Genomic DNA, 27,976 nt, shown 5'->3' on the forward strand with positions numbered 1-27,976 from the left:
GCAAGAGGACAGGCTTAAGGAGCTGTCCTGGGGGCAGGACGGGGGCAAGCAGGCCAAGGCCTGGCCGGGGGAGGGAGCATGGAAGCCCCGGAGTCCCAGCGGCGCGGGGGCGAACAGAGCTGGTGGGGGAGCGCCCCTCAGTACCAGTACATGCCCTTCGAACACTGCACCAGCTACGGACTGCCCTCTGAGAATGGGGGCCTCCAGCACCGGCACCGGCGGGATGCCGGCCCCCATCCCAACGCCCACCCCACACAGGTAAAGCCCCACGGGGAGGGGGCGGCGGGTGGGAGGAGCCAGTGGCGGGACGGATTGGGGGGGGAAATGAGGAGTGGGGTGAAAAGGAGGAGCAGTGCTGTTGTTGTTTTTTTTAGCGTAAAAAGTGCATGGCAATGCGCTCATTCTGAGGGTGGGGCGCAGCTCTGTATGCACACGCCCGTCCCTTTATACAACCTTTGCCAGCAGATCCCCCCAATCCTACGGGCTGGCAGAACCACACAGGCCCCGGGAGCCCGTGCTTCTTACATAAGCACATGAGCGGCTGGCCGAGGGGCCCCCGTCTCTGCGCTGCGGGCTCCCTCACACCCTCGCCCACACGCAGCAGCCTGCACACGCATGTTCTTGTTAACCAGGCCCACGCGCCGCCCCCCTTCCCACGGGACGCCTCCCTCCCCTCCCCAGCCCTGCTCTGCAGGCGTGCTTAGCCCTGAGCCCGCCAGCACAGGTGGGACCCCTTCAGGGGTCCCCGGGGCTTGGTGTGGAGCACCCCTTTCCCTCAAGGGAGCCTGGGACCCAAGGGAGTGAGGCAGCTCGTGGAAGGGCGCGCGCTGAGCGCCGCTGGTAGGCAGTGTCTTCGCGCCGGGTCCCAGGTGGGGCGTGGACGGAAACACTACCACCCTGGATCACTAACCTCATTCCAGAACACGAAACAGCCGTGAGCTGGGCAATTAGTGCGTGCCTGTCCACTACTCGGGCTTCAGCTCGGCTGCTCATATTGTGAAATCAGATCTCTTCTACCCAGGCTCTCCCAGAACCTGCAACATGGCCTGGCCTGACCCCGGCCCCAGAGGAGGGAGTTGGTGCAGTGGGGGTGGGGCAGGGTAAAAGCAGGTAGAGCCCTTGCTCCCCCCACCCCGAACACACCTGCTCTACCTGGGGATGAGAGCGGACGGCTACCAGATCTGAGGGGTGCTCCTCCACCCTCTTCCCATTTGGGGGAGCATTTGATTACCCTGCTCTGGGAAGAAGTGGGTTGACTTACCTTTGTCAGGACTGGTTCCCGGGCACGCAGGTCTTGGAAGTGAGGGGTGGGCTTTTTCTAAGGTCGGGAGCAACTGAGGGGCCTCCAGTAAGGCTAGATGTAGGGAGGAACTGTGCAACCAAGGGTCACCATGTCAGCCTAGGAGGGAAGGGGGTGCGGATCTTGGGATGTTAGAGAGACAGGCTGAGGTACGATAAATACGCAGGGACAGAGAAAACTTCTAATGGCCACGGACGCACAGTTCTTCTGTCTCTACTTCAGAGTAGGAATTGGCCTCCTTGATGAAGGCTCCACGGACCAAGATGAGCACAGATGGAGAGAGAGGGTGAGGAGGGGCAGGCAGGGGTAAAGAGAGGGAAGGGTGCGGTTGCAGAGTTGGGAGCTGAGGGCAGGGAGGGCCACAGAGAGACCCCACGTGAGACCTTCCACACCCAGGACTTGGAGAGGCTGTTTGTTTGTTTCTGTGGGTCTGCGTGCTTCCCTCTGTCTGTTCCTTCTGACTCTTCCACAAGACAGACACTCCCCCTTCTCCCTCCATCCAGATCTACGGCCATCACAAGAGGCAATTCTCAGACAAGGAGCAGGACATGGGGGTGCCCAGGAAGATGGGCTCCAGTGCTACCATGAACAGCACAGATGAGGACCACTATTCTAAATGTCAAGGTGCTGGGGACTGAGCAGTAAAGGGGTGCGCACCAGAAGGACAGACAGGACTTTGGGGAATCGTCTGGATGTCCCAAGGCATATACCCCTCCTCACGTAGACCCCAAAGCCCTCCTCCCCGGGAGGCAACTTAAAGAGAGGCATCTCTCCCCAGTTTCTTCTCACCTTGCTTTGTTCCCCACTTTCCCTCCCACCCAGCCCCAAGAAATGAGTTTTAGAAAGGAAGTCAAGGACCCAGTAGGAAACTGGCCTTCTGTGCCTTTGGAAGAAGGAGCAGCACCTGGCAGGGAAGGGCAGAAAACCTCGGGAAACGAGACACACAGACAAGACCCCATGTGACTGAGGAATGGAGATGAGATCTCCCCTCCAGTCCTCAGTCCGACGCCTGAGTGGGGACAAGTTACCACCTTCTTTACCCCCTTCTGCTTCCTAGACTGTCTCTGCCGCCTGGGACGCGTGGTGAGAAGGAAACTGGGGGAAGACTGGATCTTTCTGGTGCTTCTGGGACTGCTGATGGCTCTGGTTAGCTGGTGCATGGATTACGTTAGCGCCAAAACCCTTCAGGGTAGGTTTCGCCTGGCCCTGTCCCCTCGGCCTCTCCCCGTACTGTGACCGTGTCTGTGGTTTCTACCAAGGACAAGTTGGGAGAGTTTTGGGAGGGGCCTGTGGCACAAAGGAGATAAGACCCAGAGCAAGACCAGACCAGACCAGACCCAGATCCATTCCTCCTGCCCCTTCCACCTGCCACCAGCCAAGCTCTGCATGTCCCTCTGTACTCACTCCGGTTCTCTCAGGACTTGCCCTGTTTGGGCACCGAACATCCTGGGGCCCAGGAGCACCTCGGTTCCGGGCAAATCGGGGTGGCTGGTCCCCTCTGTGGCCTCTAACATCGTGGCCTCAGTCCCAGGTCCACTGTGGTTTGCAGCAGGGATTCCACCACCTACGAATGGTGGGAACCGAAATGGGTCAGGGCATCCCCAGTAACTCAGCTTTCACACGCACATGGAACGTCAGAATAGTACCATCTCGCAAAATTCAGCAGGATAAGCCTGGCAAGAGCACGCTCCTGTGCGGTGTGGTGGGGTGCAGTGGGTAGCATCGGGGAGTGCGGGGATGGGGTTGGCGGGGTGGGGAGTGGTAGGGGTGGGGGTGGCGGCAAACTCCCATCCACGCCAGACTGAGCCCAGGAGTGTGTCTCTGCAGCCTACAAGTGGACCTACTACCAGATGCAACCCAACCTGCCTCTGCAGTACCTGGTCTGGGTCACCTTCCCACTCGTTCTCATCCTCTTCAGCGCCCTCTTCTGCCACCTCATCTCTCCCCAGGCTGTTGGTGAGAATTCCCCAGGGTGCCTCCCATGCCACCTCATCAGCATAATCTTATCTCCTGTTGACCCGTCCACCCCAGCCCTCCCTCCCGCAGCCCCACTGACAGCCCTTGCCCGCCATCCCCATGTCCGCCGTCTGGACGGTCATCTCCCTTTTAACCTCCAGCCTGAACCTGTACACCATCATCTTGTAACCCTGTTAGGCTCTGGGATCCCCGAAATGAAGACGATACTTCGTGGGGTTGTCCTGAAGGAATATCTCACCCTCAAGGCCTTCGTGGCCAAGGTTGTGGCCCTGACCGCGGGGCTGGGCAGTGGCATTCCTGTGGGGAAGGAGGTAGGTGGCAGTCCCTGAGGTGCCAGCTGGGCACAGGGTGGCTCTGGAAGCAGACGTGGACAAGGGCACAGCAGCAGAGCCGGGGCCAAGGGCGCAAAGGAAATCAGGGAGAAAAACGGAACCGTGGGAGCTGGGAGGGCCTTGGAGCAGCCCCCAACCTGGGCCCTTTTGAGCTGGATAATATTGGTTCAGGGAGGCGGTCCTGTGCACGGTGGGATGTTTAGCAGCAGCCCTGGCCTCTGCTTCCTCGATGCCAGTAGCAGCCCCCAGCTATGACAACCAGAATGTCCCTGGGGGTGGGGGTGGGGCATCTTCCCCAGCTGAAGAGCACTGCCTTAGAGACACTCCAGACTGATGCCCTCGTTTTAATATGTGACAGCGGAGACCTAGAGAAGGCTGCGCTTTCTTCAAGGTTGAGCGCATGTGCATTCCTGTCCTGACACCCTCGATAAGCCACACAGCAGCCAGAGTCATCTTTTCAGAGTGGAATCAGTCATGTCTGACCTCTGCTCAAGAACTTCTCTAATGGCTTTCCATTCCTAAAATAAAATCCGAAGTTGTCGCCGGGGCCTCGCAGGCCTCTGGGGACCTGGCTCCTCTCTGTCCCTCTTCTGTCCTCCCAGGCTGCTCCTCACTCACTGTTTTGGGGTGACAAGGCCTTCTTCCTGTCCCTTCAGCATAAAAGCTTGTCCCTGTCAGGGCTCCTGCGCTTGCTAAGACCTCAGCCTGGACCACGCTTCCTCCTGAGCCCTCCTTTCAATATGACACTACTCATTTGTGACCTCCCCTGAGCACCTGCTCTAGACACATCCCCATCCCACTTCATCTGTCCTGTCTGTCAATCTGCCCTCTCTCGATTTCTTCCCAGCCCTTGAAGTTTTCTGAAGTGATAAAATGCCAGCGTATCAGCTCCCTTTCTCTCTGGGATGAAGTTCCACGAGGACAGAACCTCTGTGTGACTCATGTCTACGTTTCCAGCGCCTTGTACAGTGCCTGGAGCGATAAATGTTAGCGCGCAGAATGCCGCAAAGCCTCCCATCGGGACGCCGGCTCCTGACCCCGCCCCCCTGTCTCTCTCCCAGGGCCCCTTCGTCCACATCGCCAGCATCTGTGCTGCCGTCCTGAGCAAGTTCATGTCTGTGCTCTCCGGGGTCTATGAGGTGAGGCTGACAAAGGGAGACGAGGGGGCGCTGTGTGTGTTCAAGGAGGGCTGCCTGTGCTCCGGGCTGGCCGCGCCGCTGATCCGCGCCGCCACCACCTGTCCTCGCCACCGGATGGCTCTGTTCCGCCTGTGTCTGCCCTGTGATGTCCCCCTCCTTCTTGTTCTGCACTCCTGCACTGGGGCCGCTCCTCTGCTAACCTGCCCGTCCACACCACCTCCGCCTCCACGCTTCCCTCCTGTGTTGCGCCACCCCTGTGTCGCTCTTGCGACGACCCCTTTCCCCCAGCCCCCTGCCCCCCTCGTCCCACGCGCTTCTCTGTTGCAGACCCTGCCTGGGCAGCTTGACCTCCCGGTGTCGGCCTGCGCAGTGGGCGTGGGACGCTGCTTTGCGGCCCCTGTCAGAGGCAAGTCCCACTTCCTCCCACCCCTGTTTCCTGAGCATGACTTAGAAGGGGGGTCTGGGTGGCTGCCACAGCTTTGGGGGGACAGGGGCTGCTCACCGAAGGGACTGGTAGGTGGGCCCTCAGCTCCTGGGCTCCAGGCACCCCCACTTTTCTACCAAAGGCCTGTGTGTTCTTTTGAGACTGGCGGCTATTTCCTGCAGGCTCTATTGATAGTGCTGTTTGTCTGAAGTCCTTTCCTGTCTCTCTTGCTGTTGACACCCCTCTCCCTGGTTGTCCCCACCTCCAGCCTCAGTCCGGCAATCACTTACTGGCTTACCTGCCCGCCATACGTTGACCTAACTTTTATTTCATTTTCTGTGTTTGGCCTTGCGCTATAAGGTCACTTCCTGTCTTGGCCTGGGAACAGCAGGGGGCCACGGGACCACCATGATTCCCCGGGACTCAAGCCTCCCCTTCTGCCTTATTCCCCACCCTTGCTTGTTCTCCTTCCCTCCCTCGGTGCCCCCTCCCGCCCCTCCCTTTCCTCTCTCGGTCTGTCTCTCCCCTAGTAGCAGCCGTACTATTACACGGATATGCTGACGGTGGGCTGTGCTGTGGGAGTCGGCTGTTGCTTCGGGACCCCACTTGGAGGCAAGCGATTTACCCCCCTCCCCCACTCCAGGCCGCTTACCTGACTTGCTCCCCAGACAGTTGTTAGCATCCCCGAGTGCGAGCATTACCAGTCGAAACAACAGTGTAACAAGAATAGCTAACTTTTAGTGAGCATTTATTGTGTGCAGGCCACATGCTGAGCACTTTACATGCATTCCTGCCAAAAGCTGCGCGAGGCTGAGATTAGAGAGGAGAGAGAATAGTACTTGCCTTGTCCTGGATGACTGACAAGGAGCCGTGGTCAGAGAAAGCAGGGGTGTGTGCTATTTCCTCATCGTCGTTATCCGTTGTACCCAGACTAACAGAGCAGAGTTTATATCAACCAGTCACTGGGTTCGTTGGCGACAGAAAGGACGCCAAGTTGACAGAGAAACAACATTGCAGGAAAAGCATGTTTCTTAAAGGCACCAGTGGTCAGAGGTATCTTTTCAGTTGTGAAAATGTGATGCGCGCTTTCATAGAGGAGTCTTCTGGTCCTGAGGTGGCTTGGCCCGGAATGATATATGAAGGAGCATTCGGGGTTAATGAAAATGTATCATGTTCGCTTGTCCTGACGCCACGCCAGCGGGCGTCGCGTAAGGAGATGAGGTCAGCAGACGCCTCCGCGGGCACCCCACCTGCCGGCCTGTCGTCAGCTCTTGTCATTACAGTCATTTGTCCCCATTGAGGAAGGGTAGGATGTTGGAATTTCTACATACATGAAATCTCATACCTTCTTTCATCTTTATTTACTCTTCTGCCTTACAAATCCAGAATATCTAAAGGACATTTTTAGACAGGTAAAAAAAAAATTTTTGTTTTCACTTTTGTTTTTAATTAGGTTCTTTAAAAAGAGAAGAGAATCTGATTTTTCTGTCTCCGATTGAAGGAGGAAGGTTTTCCTTGGTCCTATCTAGAGTACGGGAAAGACCACAGGAAAGCTACAGATAAGACATGACTCTAAAGCCCACACAAACAAACAAACAAACAAACAAACAAAACACGGCTCTTGACACCAGAGCACGTGAGGTGCTGGAAAGTTAAGATGCCATTTTCAGAATGTTTGTATTAAGTGGCAAATACCAAATGGATTTGCAGATAACATGACTTGACTGGTTTCATTTTATGAACATAGATACCTCTGAAAGAAAACAGTATTAAGATAATTTATGCCTTATCTACTCAACTCTTAATTCCTAACATGGTTGAAAGAAACAGACTTCACCCTTCTACCAAAATGAAAAACCTCTTTTGGCTTCCATTGCGCGTGCTCTGTGCTGCCCTCTGGGCCCTGTGCTGATGGATCCTGTGCTCCCCCGGGGCTCACCTGGAAGGGCTAGCCTGGCAGGCAAGCAAGCAGCCCATCACTCTTAGGAATGTCTCCGTGGCAGCCGGGGCACATGCAGTGGGAGCCTTCTGCAAAGCTGCCGGGCTGGGAAGTGAGCGTTGGCAATGGAGCTTTACAAAAGAGGCAGTGTTGGCTTGGAGCTAGCTTAGTTGGTTAGAGCATCACCCTCATAAGCCAAGGTTGCAGGTTCAATCCCCAGTCAAGGCACATGCATAAATAGGTGGAACAAAATACAAGGTTTCCCCCCCCACCCCGCCCCAAGTAAAAATTAAAAAGAAAGAGATAGTGTTTGATCTGACACTTAAGGAAGACAGTGAAGGGAGGGTATTCTGGACAAAAGAGACAGCATCGCAGGGTCAAGATTTGGGGACTATGCCCTGGCCAGGTGGCTCAGTTGGTTGGAATATCATCCTGTGCACCGAAAGGTTGTGGGTTTGATTCTCAGTGAGGGCACATGCCTGGGTTGTGGGTTGATCCCCGGTCAGAGTGCGTACAGTAGGCAACTGATCGCTGTCTCTCTCTCTCTCTCTGTCTCTTATCAATTACAAAAACACATCCTTGGGTGAGGATTTTAAAAAAAGACCTGGGGGTTATAATTACAGTCAGTGAGTATTGCTAAAAGATGTAAGGGGAGGAATAATAGGAAATGAGTCTGGTCAGGTAAATGGGGCTAACTCATGAAGGCTCTTGTAGACCTCATGCAAGAAAGTAGATTTTATTTATTCTCTGGGCTAGAACTTGCCCACATGTGTTTTTACAGAACACAATTCATGGTGTTAATAGATGTAACATGTAGAAAAGGTTCTGAGATCAAAAAAGTTGGAAAATGCTGTTTTCTTTAATGGAAAAGTACCAGAATGTTTGATAGGCTGATAGGCATTGTGAACATCTAAAATGTGGCTCCAATTCAGCATTTGCCACAGAATCCTCTTTTTACATTTACTTTTCTTTTTTTAAACTTTTTATTTTTCAATTACAGTTAAAATGCAATATTATATTCATTTCAGGTGTATAGCATCGTGGTTAGGAAGTGATTCCCACACCGCCCCCACCCCCATAAGCCTAGTGCCTGCCTGACACCATGCATATTTATTACAACATTTTTAACTATAGTCCTTATGCTGTAATTTACATCCCCATGACTATTCTGTAACTGCCAAATTGTACTTCTTAACCCCTTCCCCTTTTCTACCCAGTCCCCCAACGCCCACTCTTACCTGGCCACCGACAGAATCTCTTTTGCAAGGACCTTCTCAAGGGACTCATAGCATCTCCCGGACTTGACTTTGGGGGATGCTGTCATAGTGCAGGGGAGCCATGGACAAATTGTGAACAAGGAAGTGACTTGGCCAACTTTGCATGGTGATCCAATCCCTTTGACGTGTGTGTGCAGGAAAGAACTGGCCTGTGGATTAACAGGTTCAATCCAAGATTAACAAGCAAACTACTGCCATGTTGTGGTACTGGATAATGAGAGACTGAAGTGAGCAGCAGCAGGAGATACAGAGGAGAGGATGACATATATGGGTGATAAAAAGTAATATTGATGTCACCTGGTAGTGGGTCATCACAAGGGTGTGAAGGATAGAGAGGAGAGACCTCAGCTAACTCTGAAGTTTACAACAAGACAACTAGGGTGGCTAGTCATAGTAATCATAGGGAATCTAGGAAGTAAAACAGGTCTGGGGAGTTGATAATTTTCACTTTGCATGCATGAAATTGGAAGTTCCTGTGCCATATCCAAGTGATATCAAATAGGTAGCTGGGTTGGTAAGTCTGAAGTTCAGGAACTGGGCTAAAAACATAATTAGTTGACCAGTAGCCTGGAGGTGGTAGTTGAATCTATGGCCATAAATGAACTTGAGAGAAAGAGTGTATCTGTGAGTAGCAAGAATAGGAGACCAAGAACAAGGCCCTGAGTTGGGCAGAGACAAAGGAGGCAGAGGAGAAGCAAGAAGAACATCCAGGGCGGGAGAAGAGAGCGCAACTGCCGAACTGAAGAGATCACAGCGTTCCCAGAGGCTGTTTGTGTTTTTACTGTTCTTTCCTCAGTAGCACATTTTCTATTTGGCTCTGGCTAATATTACAATTAGTCCTTGCCCTGGCTGGTATGGCTCAGTGGATTGAGCATCCGGCCTGTGAACCAGGGTCACCGGTTCAACTCCCAGTCAGGACACATGCCCGGGTTGCAGGCCAGGTCCCCTGTTGGGGGCACATGAGAGGCAACCACACAGTGATGTTTCTCTCCCTCTCTTCCCCTCTCTCTAGAAATAAATGAATAAAATCTTTAATACAATAAAATAAAATAAGTCATCATTCCTGAGTACACAGTGACAGACAATTGGTGGCAGTGTCCCGGAAACCACATCGTGAGAAATCTAGCCTAGGGTTTCAAAAAATGGTTGTAAAATACTCGTAAGTTGGACAGTTTATACCCACATTAAAGCCGACTTCGGTTCTGTTACTGGTAAAGGAGAGAGACGCTCTCCGCCTGGTTCAGGAGGGGGATCGGGGATGGCTTCCCAGAGAAGGCGACATTTGAGCTGTCCTCTGCCAAAATGCTGTGGCCACTCCATGAAGGAGTAACTGTCAGGCCACCTTCCTCTTGGTGCAAGTGACTTACCCTAACTACTGACCGCCAGCTGTAGAAGAGAGGGGTGGGGGTCATGAGGGATTTGAGAGATGGGACTTGGAGTGTAGAATAGGCAGAAGAAAATGGCTAGGATGTGAGGTGCCAGCTGAAGAGGGAAGCAGGTTGGGGGGGCGGGTTATAGGACAGCAACCGGTCACCATGGAGACCAAGGAGACCAGCCTCACCTGGTCCATGGTCTTTCTTGGATCCAGGCTTCTTCTGCAATCATCTCATTAGGGGCTGCATTTCGCTGGTTTCCTTCCCTTGTTTTTTTGATCAAGACAAGGCTTGGCTAGGTTTTTGCTGATTTTCTCATTGAATTTTATTTTTCATCTAATATATTTGAAGATTATTTTCTTCTCCTCTCCTGAATCTTGCTTTCTGCGCCCTTGTTAGGGTTCCTAACTTCATCCCCACTGACCCTTGCTGGGTTTCTATCTGCCCACCTCCTAATTTTCTGTTCCAGCACCTCCTCCCAGAAACAGTACTACTTAGGACTATTAGTTAGCTTTCCTTCTACCTCACCCACCCTTTGTAAGCACGACTATTTTTAACTTCTTCTGGCCTCTTAGTTTTCCCCCTTGTTTTGGTCCTTTTAAGTCAAATTATCAAATTTTTTGAATGTGGATGAACCCCCTACTTTCTTTTCTGAGAATACTGAGTTCTGTCAGCTCTTGGGAAGACCCTTCCTATTCATTTTTCTTATCTCTTCCTTACAGAGTTGCCCTGGGGTACACGGTGGTACATGGTAGGAGGGGGAGGGATTGGTGGGTTGCTAAGGAGAATCCCAGCGGGGTCATTCTGGTGGGCACCTGCTCTGGATGATTTCTCTCTCATACCTTTTCTGCAGAAAATCATCAATGACCCTTAAATCCCTGTGGCTCTCTGATATCGGGGACTCTCACCCAACCCTACTGGCTAAGGGACAGATGACGACCTGACCCTCACGTTCTGTGGGTTGAGGGCCACCCATTTCCCCTCCTCTCTGTACCCTGTTGAACCACATCCCTGGCCTGCAAAACGCTGCTGCCATGATGAGGGTGTGGGGGAGAGCCTTTCGCGTTGGTCCGCACCTGACCCCCAGTCTGGGTCGCCCGCAGGAGTGCTGTTCAGCATCGAGGTCACCTCTACCTACTTCGCTGTGCACAACTACTGGCGAGGGTTCTTTGCAGCCACGTTCAGCGCCTTTGTTTTCCGCGTGCTGGCCGTGTGGAACAAGGATGCTGGTAACGGGGGCCCCGGGCGGGAGGCCTGTGACTAGGGAGGCATGTCACGGGGAGCGGGGGGGGAAGCTCTGTGGGGCAGTGCAGAACAGGACCGGATGGCTTTATCTGGGAAGTGGACCAAGGATACAAGACAAGGAGATAGGTCATGGAGCAGCGGAGTACTGGCTGTGCAGAGAGAAAAGAAATGAAATAGAAGAGGACACACTGGGCTTGGAGGAAGAAAGCAGTGGAGCCTTAAAGCTGATCGCCTCTGGTTCCCTCCCGGTGGCTTTCTGTGACGCTCCCGCCGTGGTCCTGGGCCTTCCTGTCCTGCAGTCACCATCACCGCTCTCTTCAGAACCAACTTCCGGATGGATTTCCCCTTTGACCTGAAGGAACTCCCAGCCTTTGCTGTCATTGGGTCAGTGCGGTCACCTGCTCTGGGAGTGGGGAGGAGGTCGGGGGGTGGCTTTGGATTGAAGGGACCCAAGCTGGGAAGAAGGTGGGGCGTGCATGGATGAATTGTACATTGTTGGGGGGACGTGGGTAGAAAGGGAAGGCAGATGCCTGGTATTTGTTTCCCCCGCGGCTGGGTCCGAGGGATGCGGGTGTCACTTCTGTGTCACTTACACCCTCAGGATTTGCTGTGGGTTTCTGGGAGCTGTCTTTGTGTATCTGCACCGTCAGGTCACGCTCGGCATCCGGAAGCACAAGGCCCTCAGCCAGTTTCTTGCTAAGCAGTGAGTCCCCGCCCTTCCTCAGCCCTCCCCACTTACTACTTTCTGGTTTCTCCGCGAGTTCCTCTTTGTCAGTCTTTGTGGAGGACATTAAATGCCTTTTGGTGGCTTGTGACAAAATACAGAAGCCGTGATACTTATACATAGGGGAAGGGCGGTGTGGTTTCCCCTTTAAAGATGGCATGCTCGTGGAGAGAATACTCTGTGTTTAAAGAACAGAAACCACTGTGGACCACAGGAAATGTCAGCTGGCCAGGGTTCGCTGTGGTGTCCCCTGTGAGTGGGTTGAATTCGGGGGATCATTCATTCTGTTTCTTTGTCAGCCGCCTGCTCTATCCTGGAATTGTCACCTTTGTCATCGCCTCGCTCACCTTTCCACCAGGAATGGGTCAATTCATGGCTGGAGAGGTCAGCTGCAGGGGATTCTGAGGGTGGGGTCAGGCCACCGAGCACAGGACAGGACGGGGACTAAGCCGGGATGGGGCCACGTGGAAAAGGGGAAACACCACAAGTGTCTCTCAGGCTTCTGAGCACGTGTGCTTTTGGCCAAGAATAGAATCCGTCCCTGAGAAAACAGCAGAAAGGACCCCCCAAAAGTGAACCCGGCAGTCAATTTTCTCTAAAGAGCATCCCTGGAGAACTACCCTCTTTTGCTTCCTCCTTGTACAGCTGATGCCTCGCGAAGCCATCAGCACCCTGTTTGACAACAACACGTGGGTGAAACACGTAGGTGACCCCGAAAGCCTGGGCCGGTCAGCTGTGTGGATCCACCCGCAGGTCAACGTTGTCCTCATCATTCTCCTCTTCTTTGTCATGAAGGTACCTCTCCCCACCGACTCCTGGCTCCCTGCGCTTCTCTTTGTTTTCAGCCTAGGAAGCCACGGTTGGCACAGGATGAGAAAGGGTGAAACTCCCTCTGGGGTTCATCCAATCGAAAATGAAACAGCACAGGCTACTTGTCTATGGAAGTGAACCAATATCTAGGTTAACTGTTCCGTTCATGTCACCTTAGTGAGGCTGCCATAATTCTTGTAACCTCTCCGAAGGATCCACTTGCTAAATTATTAAGACCTCACCGCAGCCACATAAACAAGGACAAGATGTAGTTCAGCAAAATAGATAACTTTGTAGAAACCTCAGATAAATTAACCGAATCCCCCCCACTACATGTTAGATCATTAACACTCCATTCTCCACGCACCTGATTATCCATTTTAGATGATTTGCATATCTGTTTCCCCCCAGTTGAGTGGTAATCTCATTTCAAAAACTGAAAAAGAGATAAAATACTTAAATCTATTTTATTAGTGACTATAAACAATTTTTATAAGTTTCATTATTCTATAAGCTAATGAGGCTGTGAGGGTTCACTTTTTTCTAACTCCAATTTGGAAACGAAAGCTTATTTCTCTTTTACATCAGTTCATTTTCATATCTGCCCGTCAAGGCTCATGTATTTAGAGACTTCTCAATTACTGCCTTATCCAAAGACATTTTTATTTCCAACTCTTGTTGTGACATCTATTACTATTGCCGAATGCATAGTTTTCTTTCTTGATGATTGCCTTATTACTAATAGTATGTCTTGCCTGAATAATCCAGCACTTTCCTCTGTATATTTGGGCTCTTACTTAAAAGTCTGTCCACTCTGAACTTTTGTGCTTCTGAATACCTTGCTATTAACTTATTCATGATACTTTATACGAATCTGTGTTTCCCCAGGATACGAGTCACTAAGTAATATTTATATTGTAATAGCTGCAGTGGGTTCATTTAATCAATAAATGTTATTATATAACTTTCTACATGCCAAGTATATAATACTTGATTGCTGATCTTTGGCAAATCTTAGGTTTATGGTTGAAAAACTTTTTTTTTATTTCCTTCTTTGTTTGTTGCTGCTCATTTGATGTACTGGTCAATGACCTTATGATTAAAGGTACCAGGTGCTTAACACACCAGGTTCCAAGTCTGTAACTTACGTTTTCGGACATTGTAGGTTTCTGTGTTCTTCCCTCTGTCACTCCAGGTTGACCAGTTGGGTCTACCGCTTCCACATTTTGCATATCAACCTTATTCACTTTTCTGTTTCTTCCTTCAAAAGATTTGATATTTTTATCATAAAGCAGTTCTCAAAGTCTTATTAGGGATTGAGGGGAGGGTGTTCATTATGCACTTATATTCTCTAAGTTATAAATCTCAGCTTCCTGTCCTTGTTGTTGAGTATAGAAACCCATCTGCTGTAGCCAAGTTCCAGTTTTGATGGCATCTCGGAATTTAGTGTTCAGTGATAATAATTGTGTTTTTCTGGTATTGCTCTAGACTGAGCTATCTGGTAACTTAGGGGACATCTATACTTTAAAAATGTCAAGCTTTTGAAAGTTTTTGGAGAAACAATGTATATTTTTCAACATTTCTCCCACCCCTCACCTCACCTCCCAGGATTCCCAAGTATATATCTGGATACTACTTTATGAGTTAAAGTTTATTCTGAGGAAGTTACTGGATCATAAAGGAAGACCCGACTGTATGTCACTGGAATTCAGTGGAATTGCATCCTTGAAAATGCTTCTGTCATAAATGTATCAGGAAAAGAAATTTCCTCACTTCTTGGGCTAATATTTTGAGCCCGACCATTTGCATCAGGCCTATGATTTTTTACATTTATAAACATAAAACCATTCGTGGCTATAAATCTGTGATATTACTTAGCTATGACTGCATTTTTCACTGTTCTATCTTTGGACACCTAAACATACCCTTATTATTTCCAGAGCGCAGGCAATCAGCTACATAGCCAAATCAAAACATAAAAGTGGCTATTTTTCCACAGTCTGACTTAAAATTTATGTGGCCTCTGGCAATACTGGTGTGGGCTGATAACATTCTCAGTTCAGAACTTTTATAATGCTGACAGAGAGGAACATCCATCTTCCTCAAGCTTAGAACATGGCAAGTATCATTATGTTGTAAGCCAGGAGCTTTTACAAAGAGTGTGAATATAATTACAACTTCCCAGTTTCCCTTTCAGTAAGTCTGACGTGATTACTGAGGATCACAGAGTTCTCAGTGTGGCCCGAGACTCTACAGAATTCTTTTTTGACTGATCTTTACATGGCTTCTTCTTGTGAAGGGTCTAAATAAAGAGGAATCTGGGATCATGGCTCTCCAGTCTCCCAGGTCTCTGCATTTTAAAACCTTGGGATTTATTTGTGTTCCACGACACGGACCTTGCTTCTGGAGCTTTCCTTTTGTGGGCTAATAGCTCAAATTGTTGGCTAATCTTGCGTTGTTTTTCATTCTATAGGAGTTGATACTTCAATGTCTTCTCTGATCCTGGTACTTGTTCTTACAATTACCTCTAGGAGGCTAATCTCAAGTTCATCCTCTGAAATCAGACCTACCGGCCACCTATTACCTGTGTTACTGAAGCTTTTAGATTGTCCTGAGCCAACTAATCTATACTTTTGCAAAATCCCTTATATACTCATGCCGTAGACGTGGTATGGAATAGTTCAAGGGGTTTCAAACGGGTGTAGGTCAGAGTCGCTTAAGAAGCTTAAACTGCAAGTCAGGAACTCTGTCCCCAGCCAGAGTGGTTGGTGCCTGAACATCTGTGGTTTAACCTCAAGTTCGCCTTGAGCTGGAGGGTACTGTTGGGTATTTCAGCAAATATCAGCTCCGAGAAGGTTTTTTTCTGTTTTGCACGAATATTAGTTGACGAAGCTCTCTTCCCTCTTTCGTGTTTTCCTTCCTTTCTACTGACCTACCTACATCCTCCCCACATTCACCGAGCACAGTGCCAGTCCAGAGAAAAAGCAGACAACAAGCTACACTCAACGACTTCTCAGTCCGTATTCTCTTCATTTCTACGTTTAACTTTTCAGTTTTCAGCTGCTCAAAACAGCCCTATTCTGACAGGAAGAAGGATGTATTTTGCTTCATCTCAGAGTTTCTGGGATGAAACCTTTTCAGAGCCTCTGGCACTTTCTCTGGAGGTCAGCCCCCGGCTCTGGGGAATTCTTTCTAAGGTTCAGGAAATTAAGAGATGTATTCCTCATTAGTTTACAAGGTAATTGGTGCCATTTTTTTAATTATAAAAAATATGATCTTAGCAATTTGTTCTGACCTTTAGCTGCTACCCTCTTTCACCCAGTTAGTCTGAGGTCCTTTCTCCAAGGTTGGCTTACTGATTTTGGGAGTGATATGTAAATCTATTGCTTAATTTACATACTATGTCTTATAAAAGTTCAAGCACTACTCCTTTTTTCACTCTGTTTCTCAATTTTTTTTTTTGCATTCTTTGCCACAAAATGCACGTATTGCTTTTTTCTAAAATTATCCCCGTTTCTATGGGAATACCACCTGAAAAAGTTAACCTTGAAGATCCTTTCTATTACATGGGCTGACTCACCTGGCTTTCTCAAAGTGCCCTTCCAGTATGGCTAGGACAGATCCTTTGTTTAAAGGGATTTGACAGTTACAGGAAATGGCTCAGGCAGGACCCTCAGGCCAGTTTCCCCCGTGAGGTTTACTGTGTAAATGGCTTTGTGAGTAGCTGCATTAAAGATCAGTTACTCACACGGTAAATCTCTAAGACTAGACTTTAAGGTGTCTGCCATTTCCGACTGGGGATCTTTTTCAGAAACACAATCTGACCGAGAAAAGTCATCGTTCGGCTTTAAGAGTTTCATGCTCTTCTACTGAGGTGAACTTTTGTAGCGAAGAGGCTACAATGGGCTAGGGCCTTTTGGGGGGCAGTGACAGAGGACCTCCGAGGCCCCACTCCTTGTTCTAGATTGCCTGAAGACAAATATAGTCACTCCGAGTAGGAGGGGTAACCCTCTGGAGGAACTATCTGATAGTGCCATCTTGGTGATCTCTTAGCCTGAGAATTCCATGCTTTTTGATTCTGGACGAAGTGGGGCAGACCCAATGGCTTTCAGAGGATGAGCTATCCCAGCATGTCTGTGTCTCTTGAAGCAGGAAGGAGGAGGATAGTGGGAAGGGGGTCGAGTGTGCATGTGTGTGTGTTGGGCAGAGTTGAGAGGGTGCCCTGATGCCTCTTTTTACCCCAGTTCTGGATGTCCATTGTGGCCACGACTATGCCCATACCCTGCGGAGGCTTCATGCCTGTGTTTGTCCTCGGTAAGTTCTGATGGGGAGCCTGGGATCGTGCTGAGAGCCGCGGTCTAGGTTACTGGGAAAATAAGAACAGGCCTGCCGTGCTGGGGGCTTGTGTTTGGCCTTAGCACCCACGGAGGGTTTAGCTCTGAAAATACAGAGGATGAGGAACTTGGATCTCTCCGCGCCTGCCTTCCTTTTGTCTTGGCTCTAGGAGCTGCATTTGGAAGGCTGGTAGGAGAGATCATGGCCATGATATTTCCTGACGGTATCTTATTTGATGACATCATCTACAAGATCCTGCCTGGAGGCTATGCAGTAATCGGTGAGACACATTCCACCCTCCTGAAACTGAGTGTCGAATCCCTCCAACGTGCCCACACTCCAGCTTTCCCATGGCATCTTCATACCAGGTTACAGAATATGGGCTTAATTTAATGCTATTTAATTCAACTTTTGTTCAAAGAACCAACCCTTGGTTCTGACTCTCGTTAACATTTATTGAATGTTTATGAGATTTAGTTTCTTTTGTAGAAAAGGGATCATGGGGATTAAATGAAACAGGGGTAACATCACCTAGGATTGTGTCTGAATGTTTGGTCCAAAGAATCATGGAAACACCGATGCAGGTGACTGGGTCACCTACTCTCACCTTGCAGATTTGATGGGACTTAAGAGCACATGACTAAGAGCTAAGAAACATGGGCTCTGGGCCCATCCCTGCCACTTGTCTCCCGGGTGGTCATGGACATGTTAGCTGCCTTTCTGAGCCTTTGTTTCTTCTGAAGTGACTTCTGAGATACCTTAATAGGCCTAGCATTCTATGACGCTTTAATACTTTTTTCATTAAATCTATTATCCCTTCCAACCAAAACCCATGTCTAACATAGTGACCAAAATAAATCCCCAGAATTGTTATACCTCCTCTCTCATTTCTCTCTTCATCAAAATACCATAACATCTCGATATAGGAGCACTAACCAACTTTATTGCTCATATGATGACCTTACACTCCCATAAATTGTTGGCTCAAAACCTGAGGCCCAGACTAAAACTGGGTTTTAAAATGCTCTGCTAAAAATGATACAAATGTTCAAAGACCAGGAATAGAAAAGACATCACTATCTTCATCTTATAAATGAACATGTGGGCACACACAAGGATTTCGTGTCTTGTCGAAGGTCATGGAATGAAATCAAAATGATGATTTTCTAACAGTTCAGCATTCTAGCCCCTACTCTTGACACATGGTTATCTCAGGAGTGTTGGCACTGACCTACTCGGTGTCACTCCCATCACATCCCCGTGAGCCCCGCATGCCAGGAATCGCAGTGCTAATCCACCAATGCATTCCTGTGTCTCGTTCTAGGAGCAGCAGCACTGACCGGGGCAGTATCCCACACGGTCTCCACAGCTGTGATCTGCTTCGAATTAACGGGTCAGATTGCTCACATCCTACCCATGATGGTGGCTGTGATCTTGGCCAATATGGTGGCACAGAGCCTGCAGCCCTCCCTCTATGACAGCATCATCCAGGTCAAGAAGCTTCCCTACTTGCCCGACCTTGGCTGGAACCAGCTCAGGTCAGGGGCCCCAGCTGGAATTAGTTCAGCTTTGATGGGGGTGGGGATGGGAGATTCTGAGGTGGAGATGGAAGTTAGGTTCAATGTTTGCAAGCACTGCTTTTGACTTATTTTTATATTCCCATGAACTTGATACCTATTGTGAATGACAAAATGGCAAACCTTATGGGCGGAATGGAAGGGCCTGCTCAGGGACAGGCATATGGTGGGGCTAACCTCCCCCATGCTTTCTCCCTCCATAGCAAATTTACCATCTTTGTTGAAGACATCATGGTACGTGATGTGAAGTTTGTTTCAGCTTCTTGCACGTATGGGGAGTTGCAAACCCTGCTCCAGACCACCACAGCCAAGACTTTACCACTGGTTGATTCAAAAGGTCAGTGGGAAGAAAGGGAACTGACTCCTGAATTAGCGACCTGAACTTAGGTTCCATAGAGGCACCATGGTGTGAGCCTGTCTGTAGAGGTCACCCAGTCTGCTACAGGAGACCCAGCTTGTCCTCCTCAGGAGACATGACCATCCTGAGGAAGGTAAAATACAGCTATAACACAAGCACTACAATACAATTAAAAACCAAGGAAAGAAATGCAGTCAATTCTCATTATTCATTGTAGTTATGTTCTATAAAGTCACCATGAGCACTGAATTAAGGATACTACATTGAACTGTTACTCCTAGAGGACATACAGGGTTAGGTTCCTGCAAGCTCCTGGTCACAAGAATTTCTTCCACTAATTGATGCATAAACTTGTTTTGTGCATGCTTCTCTGTAAAGACACCTTATTTAATGTATATATTGTCGATTCTTTAACATTGAACTTACAACCAGCAGCACGATAGCTCATACCTAGACAAAGTTAATCTAACTCATTTATTTTCTCCATAAGGCATATCACAGCCTTTATGCTTGGGGGTAGTTTGAAACAGCAGAATAACCAACACAAATCACAAAAATGTGAAAAACGTGGCAGTAAATGAACCGCAAAAAGAACGCTTGCTTGCAATGTGAGACCTGGAGGGGAAAAAAACAGTATAGCATCACTTTGTTCAGCCTTAGCTGCTGTGAACACATCTGGGAAGAATGGCGGAAGCATCCGGAGTATTGATTTTGGGTTACAAATGGGTGAATTCGCAAATAGGGAATCCACGAATAATAAGGCTCAGTTGTAAGTCTTACAGCCCCTTATGTGGTTCTCTTTCCTAGTTAGTCAAATATTTTCCTAAGCTGTGATTTCACGCTTCTCTTCCTTCACCATCCTTTCTGCCCACTGCTGGCACTAATCCTGCTCCGTATTGTTTCTTATAGTGGTTTATATGTTTGTGTCTGATCTTCCTTATTCCTTGAGGATAGAGGCTGTAACTTCTTTCTCCGTCAGACTGCCTCCTTAAAGATCTTGACTAGATAGAAAATAAGTAGTTGCCCATTGTCTTAATTGGTGTAATGGGGAAGGATCATGGAGGGCCATTTGGAGCCACTAAAATGGTTAGTTCTGATTTCAGGTAATCAGAGGATCCACACTGCTCAAGTGAGGTTAGTTTTAACATTTTCCCAAATCTTAAACTTTCTAAGTGGCTTCCACAGCAGGGGGCTCTTCATTGGGGCGGGGTTACAACCGCTGAGGTGCAGGGTTTTCATGAAAACAACGAAGACATAAGGGTAAGATTTATCCCAGTAACACTGCCACCATGTTACAGCCTTAGAACTTAATGGAAATGTTAATTGCGGTAGCAGAATTTTGACCTTCCCAGGAAGAGGAGGCATTTCATTCATATCCCAGAAGGATCCAGACTCTAAATAATTAAACGTCAGATATCCTTGTAGACTTCTTTCTAAGTATATTCACATCTCAGCTTAGGCGAATGGCTTTTAATGTTTTGTTTTGTTCTGTTTTGAGACATGCTGGATTCGCCTCTTTTAATACCGAGTTCACCTATTTGCAAACGGGCTATATCAAAATAAGTACAAATTAGCACCAATTAGCGTACTATCAGTTAGGACTCAAGTGCTAAATGGGTGAAATAAAAGGAACTGAATGAGGTCAATCCTGCGAGATTTTTGAGTTGAGTTTTGAGGAAGAGAGGGTAAAAGCTGAAAGAAAAAAAAAACAGTGGGGGCTCAGGCTTTCGGTCCCGGCCTCCACCCCGCTAGGCAGGGCGAAGCTGGGGGGCTGGTGGCGGGGAGGCCCTCAGGCTGACCTCGGATCCCCGGCAGATTCAATGATCCTGCTGGGCTCCGTGGAGCGGTGCGAGCTGCAGGCCCTCCTGCAGCGTCACCTGTGCCCGGAGCGGAGGTTGCGGGAAGTTCAGGACCTGGCCAGGAAGCTGTCGGAGCTGCCTTTCGACGGGAAGGCGCGGCCGGCGGGGGTGGGGCGCCAGGACTGCTCACCCCCAGGCCGGCCCGAGTCCTTCGCCTTTGTGGATGAGGATGACGATGAAGACCTCTCTGGGAAACCCGAGGTGACCGGGCTGGGAGGGTCTCGGGGACAGGAGAGACTGGGACACAGGGTGAGTAGAGAGAGGAGTGGAGGTGGGTCATAGCGAAAGTCAAAGAGACCAGTGCCCCTGCCCCAAAGGACTCAGGGAGCCGAGGCTGCGAATGACGGTACCCGAGAGCGCTCAGAGGGATACAGGAGTTCTGAACTGGGGAGGAGAACAGAACTAGGTGGATTTCCCAGGACACCGCTTTATGGCAAAGACAGGAAAGCACCAGGCGGCCCCTTCGCTGGGACTGAGGATTTTTACTGTTTCTTACAGCTGCCTCCTCCTCCTCACCCCCTCCCCACGGTTCCCCTGCCCCCTGAAGAGCCCAATGGGCCCCTGCCCAGCCTCAAGCAGCAGCCAGAAGCACCCGAGCCTGCAGGTGAAGATTCTCCCATCACGCAGGGGCACTCAGCCTACGAGCTGCCGCTGCGAGGAGAGGGGGCCAAGGGGGTGGGAGAGGTTCCCTGTTCATTGAGTCTCCATATTGCTGCCCCGGCAGTGGGGCGGGGGCTGATTTAGGAGGATAGAAGAGAGGTGTCTATGGAGGTGGCCAAGTGTCAGGGGGCCCCATGGGAGCCCATGGCCGTTTCCTCCCAGGAGGGGTAGGAACGGCTTGGCTTCCATTTCCATCTGCTCCCCACTCCTCTCAGGGCAAAGACGCTCCATTTTTCAGTCTCTGATGCGCTGTTTCCTGGGCAAAACTCGCCCCACAAAGAAGAAAGCAAGCCAGGTGAGGGATGAGGGGCAGGGACAGGGGGGGAAGGGAGCTTGTCTTTGAAGAGTGAGAAATCCATGGTCCTTAGACCAGGAGGGGAAGGGTGCCCCCAAGGACAGCCTTCATCACACGGAAGGGACGGGGAGCTGGGAAGGAGGCGTCTGGCCAGGGAATCGTGCTTGTGGTTCCATTAGGAAAGAACTCGGACCTCTGCCTTTCTCCTCTAGGACTCAACGGACTTAGTGGATAACATGTCACCTGAAGAGGTAAGGAAGGGAAATAGCAACCCAGGGTAGGTTGTTCTGTCAAATGAAGCTAGTACTCATCTCTATCTTCTTCGTGTGCGTTAAGGATAAGAGGCGATCTGGACAGGAAAGCATTTTGAGATTGGAAAGGAAGTGTGATTATGGAGACAGTGGTGGGCACATTGCGCAGAGTGGGCGGTACCTGGTGGTGTTCTCAGAAGGACCATCATCGTCTCAGAAGAGGGCTATTTTGAGTCTCCATGCGTAAAACGGGACCATTGCGCTCAGATGAGCCTCCGATCTTATGAGGCCCATTCTGGACGGGCAGAGGCTACGCAGTAAAATGGCACCAGACACCAGCACTTACACACACCGGTGTGGGAAAGCACCCGGAAGCTATCAAAGTGAAATCAGCGCCTGGGGAAGGTTCCTCTGCTGATGGACCAGGGCCCTGAGACAGCAGAGAGCCAGGACATACCAGGAGGCGGGACCAGGGAGAACCACAGTCTGAGGACAGGTATTGATAGTGCTGGTGCTGTCTCTTGGGACAAATGCCTATGTCCCAAAAGAGCTGGTTATCAAGTCCACGAGAGAGAAAGCCGAGCACACTGAATGGGCCTGGGGTGAGCAGGAAAAGAACGTGCAGCAGTGAGGGGGGGCAGTTGTGGATGGGGACACACCCTAGGAGGGGTGCAGACACAACTGACTTCAGCAGCAGCTGCCATTCTAATCAGTCAAGGAGAAGGCAGACCCGAGCTTTATTATTTGACATATTATTTTACAATAAACATCTTATTGGACATCCAGAATAAATATGTGCTGAAAATTAAAAGTACTCCAGGGTTGGAGGAAGGGGTGGGGCATGACAAGAGAGAAAGGAAACCCCCCTGTGCCCTTGCCACCACTCAAAACTCATACATATACTTCGGATAAGTGACTTATGGAAAAGTCAATGAGATGATCGCAGAGGAAAAGCAAAAGCCATTCCTTCCAGCCACAAGCAGGAACCAGGTGGGTTATATTTGCAATTAAGGAGCGCCTGGCCAGGGTGCTAAAAAGCAATAATAATGCTTTTTGTTATTGTTGTTAACACACTGAAGAGAGAAAGTCAGTTAGTTGATCAGTGAGGCTATTTAATGACCGCTGAAAATAAAGTGCCTCCAGGGATAACAAGACGATAGATCTACATTTTTAGTTTATATCTTTCCCAAAGAAGACTTTATTTTAGGCAGCTCCCAGCTCCCATGTGACTCAACAATATTTTGAAGGAATAAGATCCAGTAGGAGTCAGAATTCAGATTATTTTGAACATGGCTTTCAAACCAGATCAAGGTGACACGTACAGAAATACTGAAAGAATTCAATTATAGGTTGCCAGGAGTCCCCGCTATGACTTAATTCTGCTACACTGTTAGTACACACAATTAAAGCTCCGGTTTGTAATGGTGGCTGAGGTTTTTCAAGTTCAGACCCAAGAGCAGCCATCCCCCGCCCCTTGGACAGGAGCTGGGGGTGCCTGGAATACTACCAGCAGTCGAGGTTAGAAGCCCAACTCCTCCTCTGTGCAATTTGAATAGTGCCATTGCTCCTTAGGGGAAGACAACAATGGAACTAGGGAAAGCTAGAAAGGTTGTGGGGGGAGGGGCAGGCAGAACAAGCCAAACCGGGGTTGGCAAGGCAGCTGCCTGTCATAAATAAATGTCCCGAGACATACCTGCTGCGTAGTCACCATCCCCTGCAGTGAGAGCCAGTCAAGCGCATGTGAACCTTCAGTCGGGGAAGAGGAGAGTTTCAGAAAATTTTAGATTCACTTATGAAAGCCAGAGCCATGCTGGATTCTTCAAAAGCTTGGGGATTTGGCCATCGTATCTAAGATCAAGAGGCGAGTTGGCCTCCTTGTTTTAATGCTTCCGTCATAAACAAAAAAGATGGCTTTCCTGAAATCCACTAAGCACAGCTCTTCAAAGCCAACAAACGTTCGCCATGACATACTGTGTAAGAGGAAAGTGGGCTGGCATCTTCACACTGCAGGAGTTCGTGTCCTGGGGGCAGAGGTGAGACCAAGCCAGTGCAAGAGTGAGCGCAGTCCACGGCATTTCTGAAAGGAAGGAACCAGCAGAATGCTGCAGGGATTGAAAAAGGGGCAAAGCACGTTGGCCTGGGAGCATCATGAGTGCAGAGGGGGTGCAGGGGGTGCAAGTAAGGGAAGTGCAGCCCAGCCCCTGCAGAAGCCAGGAGCCCTGAGGGAGGAATGGTAAGCAGTGAGGTTTCCCTGGAGCAGGGGGTATGACCGGAGCTGGGGGAATACTGCAAAGATAAGTTGGCAATAAGTGTTTGGGAGACTGGGGAGGAGGGGGGAGTGGAGAGGGAGGGTGTGACAGTGCTTGACACATAAGGTTGATTAGGGGCCTGATGAGGGAGGACAGAGGGGGGGCTGTCCCCTGGGAAGGAGGGCGGGGTTTAGTGATCTGGGAGGCCTGTTGCTAGTTCTTGCGTGTTTCAGTTGCATACTTCAGGATCCAGAGCTAAGAGGGCTGCGTGGGGTCACGCCTTTGCACCTGAGGTTGAAGGGGGCTCTGTGGTGTTGGGTGACCGCCCCACTCCGCCCCCGACAGATTGAGGCCTGGGAGCAGGAGCAGCTGAGCCAGCCTGTCTGCTTCGATTGCTGCTGCATCGACCAGTCACCTTTCCAGCTGGTGGAGCAGACGTCCCTGCACAAGGCTAGTCCTTGCCCACTGCTCAGGGTGGCTGGGAGGACAGGGCAGTGTGTGCGGCCCACTGCGTGCTGACCTGCGGCCCTTTCCATGCAGACTCACACGCTGTTCTCACTCCTCGGCCTCCACCTCGCCTACGTGACCAGTATGGGGAAGCTGCGGGGCGTGCTGGCGCTGGAGGAGGTAACGGTGATGTGTGCCTTTTGAGCAGCGGGAGGAATGGGTGGTGTGGTGGGGAGGGATGGTTTTACCCCCCCCCCATTTCCCTCTCTATCTCCTATGAAGAAATTGGAGGAGGGGGAGGGAGTTCAGCAATCTGGGGGTGCAGGCAGAGAAGACTGCAAAGTCCTAAAGGGTTCATAGATCACCCCAGATGTAGCCCTTGTGACCGTCCATAGCCGGCATGTGTTGGGGTTGGGGTTCAGGGCATGGGTCATGGTTTCATACCATGGAAAGAGGGAAGAGATGGGATGTGGCTGAAGGGGGCCTGAAGGTCACCAGGAATGGGCCGAAGGAGGACCGGGGTCAGGAACCTTGAGTCGCTTCTCTGCAGGCAGTCTGCTGGTCATGCCCCTCTCTGTCCCTCTTCTGTCTTCTTTGGTCTCTCCTTGTGGTCCATCCCTCCGGTCACTCTATGACTTTTCCATTCCTTTTTCCTTTCATGATATCTGTTCTTCTCTTGTGTCTGGTCCTCTCACTCTGCCCCATCTTCTTTCTCTTCCCAATTCTGTACCCTCTCCCCCTTTCCCTCTGCCCTGCAGCTGCAGAAGGCCATCGAGGGGCACACCAAGTCAGGGGTGCAGCTCCGCCCTCCCCTGGCCAGCTTCCGGATCACAACTTCAACTCCAAAGACTCCTGGGGGCCCGCTCTCAGCCCCGGAGGCCTGGAGCCAGCCTGAGGATGGAACTGGGGCTGCTGAGCCAGAGGACGTAGTTCCTCCCTCCCCAGAGGGCCCTCTGTCCCTGGCTCCAGCCAAGGCAGAAAATGAACTGGAGGAGCTGGAGCTGGTGGACAGCCCAGGACTGGAGGAGGAGCTAGCTGACATTTTGCAGGGCCCCAGTCTGCGGTCCACCGATGAGGAGGATGAGGATGAACTGATCCTTTGACTACCCCAGGACCGCCCCATCAGACTGTCAATAGGCCCAGGCCTGAGGGTAGGCTTCCGTGGGAGAGGGCATGTGCCAAAGTTGGAGCCATCACACCCATATCCTGGCCCCTCCTTGGAATTTTAAAATGTGACGGTGATAGTCTTAGAGGAGGAGTCATGAATTTGGGCAGGGACTAGCCTTGATTAATTATTTAGGCCGTTATCCTCAATGCCAGACATCTCAGTGAAGGGCCCATATATTCCTTGGAGGACCCTGAGTTTTCTCCCCAGTGTAAGCAGGGAACTCCCTGCCTCTCTCTGCTTCTCCTCATTTCCCCACAATTCCCCAGTGTTCTTGTCCCAGCACCTTCCTGGCCCTGCCCATCTGTCCTTCAGTCTCCACAGAGGTGGGTGAAGGGACCCTCAGGATATCTGTGGCCCTACAAGCGCCATAGTGGAGGAGAAGATGGGACCATCTCACGTCCTTGTAGACTGGTGGCCCCAGAATACATTCGCAAATTAGCCACAGCCCCTTCTCTTGGAGTCCCCCTCTCTGTGGTCTCCTGCTTCCCGAAATTTGCCAGTAGACTCCATCTGGCTTCCACTATCTGTCCCCAAGCAAGGGCCATCATGAGGACAGCGAAAGGCCAGCCCCAGATGCCCCTCCTTTGTCCTGGATTTAAGCAGCGACATGTGGGGAAAGATACTATCAAGGAGCAGCCTGAAAAGAGACCATGTCACAGCCGACTCTGTGGAAGGGGCACCTTGAGCCAAATCCTCCCTGTCCCACCTCCACTCCTCCCTTGCCCTTGTTTCCAGGTCACTTTCTAGGAAATCCATCCCGGCTCTTCCCATGGTGGTCATTGATCTGTCCTTCCGAAGGGTCAGCTCTGCCCTCAACTGCTCTGACTGGGGCCTCTCCTGCCAAGGGCCAAGGCTCAGGCCAGACAGGCCCATCACTGGGACCCTCAGCCACCAGCCCTTGGACTCGTTCTTTGTGTTCTTCCTCTTGGGGTGGACAGCTGGGGGTTCAATGTCAAGGTGGCCGACTTCTTTGATGCTTCCACGCTTGGGAAGGCAGAACCATATCTTCCCCGAATCAGCAACAGGGAGACTGCCCCGAGCTTGCCTTTTCTGTGAGTGGCCCCAGGGGCTCTGCACGTCCAAGAGCCCTGCTTCCACACCCCAGTCTTTCTCCCTCCCGCCTCCACACCCTCTAGCTGCGTCCCCTCTCTGACGTGACATTCTCCTCCTTCACCTCCCCTGGGCCCAGACTCCTTCTTCCCCCAAATAAGACACTCACAGTCAGGGAACGCCACCACATTCTGTTTAGTACCAATGAACACAGCCAGCCTGGAGCCCTCCGCAGCATCACACGCCTCCCCCTCCCCAGGCCAAGAGAGAGGCTGTAGCCAAAGCCCATGTGTATATACTCTATAATATTTATATATATTTATATAATTCTCTCTGTAATATATGTCATAGAATCTCTCTTGGGCCTGGGATGGGCTGTCACATTAAGAAAACATGCTAAGACTGGCCATACAAGTGGGTGTTCCCCAGACCTGGAAGACAAGCATGGGCTGTGTGGGAGGGGGCAGGGAAAAGATCATAAACACATTCACCAAGTTGCCCTCCTTAACACAAGGAGAATAAGGAAGCGGGGGCGAGGGACAGGGGGAAGGGGAGGAATGGGAGATTCGGGTTTCCCTTTAATAAGGTGAATTGAAAATAAAATGCACCCTCCCCCCAAAGAAAATCATTTAGCAAGAGCAGTGTCAGTCACAAGAATACAAAAACAGCCCCGTTCTGGAACTGTTGTGAATCGAGCTGCACAGCCTTTAACCCCAAAGGAAAAGCAACCCTCCCTCACCCCCAACGGCCTCTTCCAGCACATGCCCCTCCCCCCCCGCAAATAGGCTACAAGCGATCCCCATGCACCCTGCCCCCAGCACCGAAGGGGCAGTGTCTCCCTCCAGAAGAGTCCTAAGAGGGTCCCAGGCCAGCTCCTTGGTGGAGGGGAGCGCCTTGCAATGCAGACCCCCAGCGGAGCTCTGGCCTGCGCATGTGCCAGCCGCCAGCACCGGGGATGGGGAGCCCCGCTGGTGTCTGAAATCGCCTAGATTCCTTGACAATTCAGTCATCTTTCGGCCGAAAGGAAGGCTTCCTGGAGCAGGGAGGGGGGAAAGAGCGCTGCTTTCGTCTCCCTGCCTAGCTCCCCGCCCTGACTCCCCGGGGCCCTGAGCAAAAAGGAACTGAAACGAACGAGCCCACTCACTGGAGTGGGTGTCCACTGCGGTCTGGGGGCAGAATGGGGCGCA

The 27,976-nt window shown here is 50.6% G+C and overlaps 1 protein-coding gene across 1 annotated transcript; it reads left to right on the top strand.

The window, feature by feature from the left end:
* On the top strand, positions 1–25,821 carry CLCN1 (chloride voltage-gated channel 1). Its single transcript, XM_090287620.1, has 23 exons — positions 1–258; positions 1,804–1,924; positions 2,358–2,489; positions 3,128–3,256; positions 3,455–3,588; positions 4,671–4,748; positions 5,706–5,784; positions 10,865–10,990; positions 11,306–11,390; positions 11,608–11,709; positions 12,030–12,114; positions 12,376–12,525; positions 16,785–16,854; positions 17,045–17,155; positions 18,200–18,413; positions 18,656–18,789; positions 20,626–20,870; positions 21,168–21,273; positions 21,545–21,624; positions 21,837–21,875; positions 24,470–24,574; positions 24,665–24,751; positions 25,330–25,821. The coding sequence occupies exons 1-23, from the start codon at positions 79–81 to the stop codon at positions 25,672–25,674; spliced, it is 2,937 nt and encodes a 978-aa protein (XP_090143746.1). The 5' UTR covers positions 1–78; the 3' UTR covers positions 25,675–25,821.
* The last annotated feature ends 2,155 nt before the right edge of the window (positions 25,822–27,976 follow it).

The sequence above is a fragment of the Furipterus horrens genome, unplaced genomic scaffold, assembly GCF_987537825.1.
Source record: "Furipterus horrens unplaced genomic scaffold, mFurHor1.1.pri manual_scaffold_9, whole genome shotgun sequence".
Lineage (NCBI taxonomy): Eukaryota > Metazoa > Chordata > Mammalia > Chiroptera > Furipteridae > Furipterus > Furipterus horrens.

What these genes read in the sequence shown, in the direction of transcription:
- CLCN1 (XM_090287620.1), top strand. Translation starts at nt 79, where the DNA reads ATGGAAGCCCCGGAGTCCCAGCGGCGCGGGGGCGAACAGAGCTGGTGG. An exon ending in CATGCCTGTGTTTGTCCTCG is followed by an intron (nt 16,855 to 17,044) that starts GTAAGTTCTGAT and finishes TCTTGGCTCTAG; the next exon opens with GAGCTGCATTTGGAAGGCTG. An exon ending in CTTGGCTGGAACCAGCTCAG is followed by an intron (nt 18,414 to 18,655) that starts GTCAGGGGCCCC and finishes CTCCCTCCATAG; the next exon opens with CAAATTTACCATCTTTGTTG.